This window comes from Morone saxatilis, unplaced genomic scaffold (assembly GCF_004916995.1).
Source record: "Morone saxatilis isolate NCDOM2014 unplaced genomic scaffold, NCSU_SB_2.0 Contig15, whole genome shotgun sequence".
NCBI classification, from domain to species: domain Eukaryota; kingdom Metazoa; phylum Chordata; class Actinopteri; family Moronidae; genus Morone; species Morone saxatilis.
Window position 1 is genome coordinate 18,893,719 of NW_023339707.1, and position 8,046 is coordinate 18,901,764.

The 8,046-nt window shown below is 37.9% G+C and overlaps 1 protein-coding gene across 1 annotated transcript; it reads left to right on the forward strand.

Annotated features, from left to right (window-relative positions):
* The first annotated feature begins 754 nt into the window (after positions 1 to 754).
* Positions 755 to 8,033, forward strand: LOC118324598 (rho-related GTP-binding protein Rho6-like). Its single transcript, XM_035657020.1, has 5 exons — positions 755 to 991; positions 1,660 to 1,747; positions 6,337 to 6,446; positions 6,895 to 7,029; positions 7,182 to 8,033. The coding sequence occupies exons 1-5, from the start codon at positions 872 to 874 to the stop codon at positions 7,425 to 7,427; spliced, it is 699 nt and encodes a 232-aa protein (XP_035512913.1). The 5' UTR covers positions 755 to 871; the 3' UTR covers positions 7,428 to 8,033.
* Positions 8,034 to 8,046: the final 13 nt, after the last annotated feature.

The window sequence follows — 8,046 nt, forward strand, 5'->3', positions numbered from 1 at the left end:
TATATATATATAGTGTATATATAGTATACTATAGTGTATATATAGATACTATACTATTATATATATATATATAGTGTATATATATACTATAAAATCTATAGACACTATAGTATCTATAGATACTATACTATTATATATATATATAGTGTATACATATACTATACTATAGTGTATATATAGATACTATACTATTATATATATATATATACACACTATAGTACATAAACACATTATATACATACTATAGTGTATATATATACTATAGTGTAGTATCGATACATATATACTATAGTATCTATATATATATATATATATATATATATATATAGATACTATATCTAACAGCATAAACAAAGTATTAATAAAAACAAAATAAGAGACAAAAAAAAACAAAGACTTATATGTACAGTTATACATATCTATAAACAAACATTTGTAGACAGTAGACACGGTGCAAATGAAATAAATTATTTTACCTACATATATGTATGTATTTAAGTACTTGAGTAAATGTACTTAGTTACATCCCACCAATGGACATGAGTATTACTAATAAATAAATAAAAACCCTACTGGCTATGTCACTGCAGTTCACCATCCACATTACCTAATAACAAGATGAGCCCTCGTGCTCTGCCCTCCTCCTCCTCCTCTTCCTCCTCTTCCTCCGGCTCGCGCACTGCGCAGCGCTCATTGGTTGGCGCGACAATATAAAGTTCCGCAGTGATCCCCTCATTGACTGACTGCTGCCTGCCTCACTCACTGCCTGCCTGCACGGAGAGAGCCGCACCGCCGACCACAGAGAGGATTTATTGAAACTTTATCGCTTATTGATTTGCAGTTGTGTGTCTCGTGCTGTTTCTGATCGATCATGAAGGAAAGGAGACTCACGCAGCCGTTCGTCGCGAGGTGTAAACTTGTGCTGGTCGGGGACGTCCAATGCGGTAAAACAGCGATGTTACAGGTCCTGGCTAAGGACTGCTATCCAGAGGTAACACATTTCCCTACAATGTTATAATATCTAGTTATTATTTTTATATCTGAACTGAAAAATATTGATTATTTTAATTATATGTCATGTTTAAATTGATTTTCTCACCCCTCGAGGTAGAATACATCTGACTTTAATAGTCTCTCAAGGATTACTTTTCTCTGTTTCCATTGTGTTAGAGACCTATAGTACACCAGTGATACTTAATACTTAAATTTATAGTCATCTTATTGATTGTTGAAGGCTCATTAATATGTTTAAACTACCACGATGCAACATAGCTCATAGTATTATTATATTATTATATTATTATAAGGGATATTTGACTAAATGCTTTATTTTTATAGGTTTAGTTTAGTAAATGTAGACAGAGCTGCATGCAATCCTTACAGATTGGGAACATCATTGGTCATACTTTATGTTAATATGTTGCACAACCTGTGAATTGATTGAAAAGTAAATTTTGCTAATCTTTTTGGAAATAACAGCCCCTTCTCAGATATGAATTTGTCTTTCATTTTATATAATTATATATTTAATACGTTTTCCTGTTGATCAGACTCTGTAACTCAATCACTGGAGTGGATAGATGAATTAGTTTTTAGATTTCCATGTAAATTTGCAGTTTTAAAAAGCTCTTTTTTCCCCTTTTTATTGTCCGTTTCTAGACGTACGTCCCAACTGTGTTTGAGAACTACACCGCCTGTCTGGAGCTTGAAGACCAGCGTGTTGAGCTCAGCCTCTGGGACACATCAGGTGAGGATTTATACTCTGATTATATATTTTAAACTTACTCTCAGTTTAATAAAAACTAACCTTTTTACAAGGCGCAAGGCTGTTATCTCTCCTCCCTTCTTATCTCTGACATACAGCCAATTTAAAATCCTCCCCAAGCTTTTCACAGTCAATGAGTGGAGTAGTTTCACTGCTGTATTCATGGGTGGATTGGTGGAAACATGTTTACCCTCCCAACGACAACAGTCAGCCTGGAGTCGGGTAACAACCTGTAAATGAGGCTCCGTCTCATTCACTGTTTTACAAACAGTGATGTTGCTGTTTACCCAGACATCGCTATCTGTCGATCCTGTTTTGATGCAGTTAAGCAGCTTTTTTTTCCCACTGGTGTGAAATCTGTTGGGAGATCTTCTTTGGTGGATTTGGGGGCAGGTCAGCAACAAGCATGTGTGAATTTCCCACAGAGCGACCGGCGCCCAAAATCCACAGCATTGTGTGGAAAATAATACATAATGAAAAAGGATAAATTGGGGCCACAGTTAGAGACTTAATGCGAAGTTTGTAGTCCCCCAATATTAAATTAGGCCCCTGATAAATAAGATTTAAACTGTTACTACAGTATCATTGGAGCTTTGTGTAGTTTGTATTATATTGTTGATTCAACAAGGGCTGAAACTAACAATTAATTCATTATCGATTTTAATCTGCAAGTTATTTTCTCGATTCATCGCTCAATCGTTTTGAAAGTTTTGAAAATAACCGGTAATTATTTCTCAAAGTCGATAAGATTGTGTCTTCAAATTCCTTTGTTCTATATCAAGAAGACATTCAGGTTATAAACAGGATAAAATGGAGAAAAAAGCAGCAAATCCTCACGTTTGAGAAGGAAACAAAGTAAAGTTGTTTTAAAAAATGAATAAGAAGTTTGTTGTTGTTGACTGTTGTTGTCAGTGGACTGATGGATTAGATGGATTGTATGTTCAGATACATGGTAGTTTGTTTGTGTTGTGTACCTGACTGATCACTTTTTTGAGTGGATAAACTACTTTTTACAATCTACCGTATACAGGGATGATGTTCATGTTACATCTCTGACCTTTGACCGCTACAGGGGGTCAAGTTATCAAAGATCACAAGAGAGCCGTATATTTATCCAGTAAAATTGGTTTTAAAACTCAATTAACAGCTTTTAGAACAAAGGTTAAAGCAGAAGTAGGTAAGTAATTTTGGTCACTTGCTGCAACGATTAGTCAATAAATCAATCAGTTAGTCGACAGGCAACTAATAGGCAACTATTTTGATGATAGAACAATAATTTTATTTACTTTCCAAGCAGATTTGCTAAGAAGGATTTTCTGCTTTTTTTCTGCTTTATATAATTGTAAACTCAATATCTTTTGACATTTGAAGACGTCACTATGACCTTTTACACAACTCTCAGACATAGACAAAAGAAAATGTATCGAGTAAATAATCTGGAGATAAATCAATAATGAAAATAATTGTTCAGTGTGTCCCTCCTCTTGGTTTGTGGATCCAAAATGTCTTAAATGTTTGTGACCATCTTACGCTATGAAAACATTTTAGGTTAATTGCACTGGCCAACTGACATAATAACCTATAGAAAACGTATGTAAATACTAGAGGATCAATACGGGCAAAAAAAGCTGCCCGGTCCTGTATGGATTTATTTCATAACAGCGCTGGCTGAGGCATTGTGCTCAGAGGAAGTTGAGCAGTGCCAGTTGGCCCGCAGAGGGGTTGTTTCACAGGGGAAAGGGGGGATGCCTCGTCCACGCAGGGGGTGGAAGTCTCTGAGAGTGTGTTTGTGTGTACGATCACTGTGAACAGAAGGCACAAGTGAGGGATACTGAGCGAAGAGATATGCATGACCTCCTCACTGCCTTATGGTGTGTGCCGCCTAAAAAAAAAAGGTCTTATGTAACTGAAAACCAACAGTGAACTAATGTAGGTTTGTGTGTTTATCTCCCACGGAGTAAAAAAACTTTCTGGACAGTCACCCTTTTCCAGAGGAAACATTGCATAAGACCTATTTACATTTGCAATACACACAAACAAACAAACGGTTCCTGTCCTTGTGTTTCTTTCATTCTCTTTATTGTCTTTATTTGTAACATTTTTAGGCTGCAAGTTAAAGCTTGTTTTTATTATGGATTGATTTGATATTTTTCTTGATTAAACGACTAGTTGCTTGTAAGAAAATAGTGGAAAAACATTTTAAATCCCAGTTTTCTGAACCCAAAAAAGTATAAAAGCTGAACCTAGAGAATGTTATTGGTATTTTTGCTTAAAAAAACTACTTAAAGGTCCAATGTGTGACATTTAGGTGGATAAACTGACAGAGACTGTAGTTTCTCCTTCGCACTCAGAGGGGGAGGGTGATGCGAGGGGATTGCAATCTGCAACTACTAGATGCAACTAAATCCTACTCACTGTTCCTTTTTTAAATCAGTTGGTAATTAAAATGTATCTCCTTGAAATCAACTAATGACTTAATTGTTTCCTCTCTAATAACATGGCTGCAGGTGTCTTACTTCAATCTTTCACATATAAAACTGATGTGAGAAGACATTTTAATGTTCTCTACCTCTATTCTATGTGAACCACATGCTTTTTTAATTTATAATGCAAGGTTGTAGAATTAAATGTATGTCTAGTTCCCTTTTTATGCTACTTAAATAATAATATTAAATGTTGAGAAAGAATTAAAAAAGTCTTATATTGTCTTTTGGAGGAAGAGTCCAACTCCTTCCATTTGCTTTCTTTAGAGTAGAGAGGGCAGTTTCAAATGTTTGCTCAACTGAGAGGGTTGAGTGTGTGTGTGCATGCATATATATGTGTGTGTGTGTGTGTGTCCAGGCAGGGGGCTGCTTATGTGTGGGAGGTGGTGGGTGCTAGAAGTTGTGTCCTCTTTAAATCTCTCTGCCTCCTCTTTCTTAAGCCTTACATCACCCTGTATAGTTATGTGACGGGCGCTTTGATTCCCACTAAAAAAAACAACCTGTTATTGACGGACGTTCGTTGTATAAGTCGTCCTACTTTGCAGGTTTAAGTCAAAAGATTCAGACTGAGTTAACAACCAGAAGGGTCGTGAATGGGAGTGCTTCTTGGTGGTTTTTCATCAATGTCTCATTAATGGCTGCCAAATTCATCAAGACAACATGATTGTTAGTTAGTTCCGGTAGAAGCTTATTAGAAGTATCTATTCCTGATATAATTATACCCTCTTTATATTTGCAAGGAAATCTTCTGGTGCACATTTGGCCCCTGAGGACAGGGGTAGGAAATTAAATCTAGTGTTGCTGTGTGGGGAGTGATTAGGTGGCAGAGGGAAGACAATAGAGAGCGGACATCCTGTCACCCTTTTTTTAGCACAGGAGCCTTCCTGAGAGTTAAAAAGAAACATATATAGCTGTGCTGTTTATGAAAAATTTAAGACAAATATGTTTCCTTTCACACATAACTCACATTCTCATAGCTAAGGTGTCACATTTATGAACAATCAGGGTGGACTGTCTGAATGAGGTGATGAATAGTGTATGTTAGGGTTGGTGTATTAATGGCTCTGTAGAGTAAATGGGAGGTTGAAAATGTTGGAAAAGTTACTACTGGTCTCTTTTGTGTGACTGCTTCAGTCTGCTTAATCATTTATAATTAGCTAATCAGGTTTAAACATCAATTTGAAGTACTGTAGCACAACATCCTGCCACTATGTGCAACTGCAGATCTTAAAATACAGTGTAAAGGCGGCACTGCAACTGCGATTCAAATGTTTGACTTTTGAAACAATGGAAGGTCTTACTGTAACACTTTCAGTAGCTGCAACTGCTACTTGCATATAAAAGAAAATATGTTGTGAATTAACCTTTTTAAATATAATATAATCTAACTTCATATTTAACAGACATGGCAGTGGTATCAGATCTCTCATTTAACTCTCCTCTAGAAAGCAAATAAGCGTGTTTCCCAAAATGTCAAACATAGAGAGAGAATATTTTATACAAGACTTTATTTAAAAAGCATAGATTAAAATTGCATAATTTTGCTCAGACATCTATTTGAAATCTAATACAGAAAAAAACAACCTCATGGAAAGAGTATCCTACGATGTTAATTTAGCTTCACAGGACATCTGGTAGTTTTTTATTTTTTATTTTACTCAAACAAAAGTTTGACTAATAATGGAAAGACGTGATTGGTGCAGAGTTGCATTGCCTCTGACTCAGTGAGTTAGTTTACTTTACTGGAAAAATTCCTCTCAGTGGGAAGGCGTCAAGCTTAGTGAAACGATTTGCTCTCTTATCAGTTTGGCAGGGGTGTATGTGACTGTTTGTGTTGGTACTGTGTGAAAGTGAGGAGGATGATTGTGATAGAACATTATAATAGTGTCAGCTGGATTGAGACCATAAGAGAGATTTTGTTTCTATTTTTGCTTGTTAACACGGGAAAAACTTGACTAAAAGTATTTTATTTTTGAACAAAGTGCCCACCTTCCTAAATCACACGGTAATAAAATTGTCTTCGTGTCCCTCAGCTACATAATAAATGATTAAATGTATGTCCTGACCTTACTCTGTCTCTCTCTTTAGGGTCTCCATACTACGACAACGTCAGACCTCTCTGCTACAGCGACTCAGACGCAGTGCTCTTATGCTTTGACATCAGCCGACCAGACACAGTAGACAGTGCGCTGAAGAAGGTATTGACATCACCTCAATTGTACAGCTAGGGATGTCTCCATCCGATCCCAAAGATTGGTATCAAGGCTTTTTTTTAACTGATCGGTATCACCTATATTGAGCTTTATTGACCTGATCCTTTATTGTACATCAGTTGTCAATCAGCTCCAATGCAGACATCTTTTTCTTGATGCATTGCAGAGCTATACGGTTGTCAAGCATATACATTGGATTGATTTTAATAACTTTATTGTACTTGAAGTGTGCAATGTGCACCTATATTACAGGATATACAAGTATCGGGACTTTGTATTGACAGATACCCAATATTAACTCGGATTGGGGGTAAAAAAAACTCCCTACTTACAACTTAATTTTACTTGGTTGCAGGTCTATCCCCCTTGATCAACAATCTGCCACATATTCACTCTTTACAAATACTTACATCTGTTTCTGTTCTCCTTGCAGTGGAAAGCGGAGATCCAGGACTTCTGTCCCAGCACACGGATCTTATTAATAGGCTGCAAGACAGACCTGCGCACAGACGTATGCACGCGCATGGAGCTGTCCAATCAAAAACAAACTCCCATCTCCCATGAACAGGTTTGTTCCATGACTACTCTTTCTTCCTCTGTGTGTCAATTTAGGCTTCTGTCTCTTGTCTAGACCGGTTAGAAATCCCCCCATTTTTAATTTTTTTTAAGCTGAAGCTCATACTCAGTTTCACACGCATATATTTCCCTTTCACGTCGTAGGGTTCGTCCATGGCCAAGCAGCTCGGAGCAGAGGCTTACTTGGAGTGCTCAGCCTTCACATCAGAGAAGAGCATCCACAGTGTTTTCCGTACCGCGGCTCTAGCCTGCATGAACAAACTCCAGCCTGCCAACAAACCCAGCCCCGTCCGCCGCCTCTCCAAAAGACTCCTACACCTGCCCAGCAAGACGGAGCTCCTCTCCTCCACCTTCAGCAAGGACAAGTCCAAGAGCTGCTCCATCATGTGAATTCTGCTGAGCTCATGAAAGCAAGGACAGGCAGACCTGCAGATGGTTCAGCAGGGGGTCCAGGGTGTGCAAGGGAAAGAGAGCAATGATGTGGATTTCTGCAAAGCCTCTCTCTCCTTTGCAGCATCCTCCCCCAAAACTCCCAGTCAACCACTTCAACTGCTACACTCGCTATATTCAACTCTGACCTTTGATCATGACACCAGCACACAGTGCAGAGACGGAGTGGGGAAAAAAAAAAATTCTTGATCAATTAAATGCACCTGTACAAAGAGAGCGTAACAGGCACTTTAAGGCATAAAACCTGTTCCTCACATGAAGGTTAAAGTGAGAGATGTAGCTTAAATAAGGTCAGTGCCTCCTCTTTTCTACAGGGGAAGTGGTTGTAAACACTGCATTTGACTGCATTACACTGATGAGACCCATTTGAAATTCTGATAGCGCCCCTTTTCCCATCCATCTCTTTATTTGAATGTTTCTTTAAGGTCATGATACGGGGCTGAGTGACGAGATGAAATGTAAAATCGGACAGTGACAGGAAGTGGTACCTACAGAAATGCGGCTCTGGGAATTTAAAACAGGGATCTTTGAAGAAATTATTCCCCCCCCCCCCCCCCCC

Bases quoted from the DNA above. Each gene is read 5' to 3' on its own strand.
- LOC118324598 (XM_035657020.1), top strand. From the start codon at position 872: ATGAAGGAAAGGAGACTCACGCAGCCGTTCGTCGCGAGGTGTAAACTT. The intron at 992-1,659 runs GTAACACATTTC...GTCCGTTTCTAG, and splicing joins CTAAGGACTGCTATCCAGAG to ACGTACGTCCCAACTGTGTT. The intron at 1,748-6,336 runs GTGAGGATTTAT...CTCTCTCTTTAG, and splicing joins CAGCCTCTGGGACACATCAG to GGTCTCCATACTACGACAAC.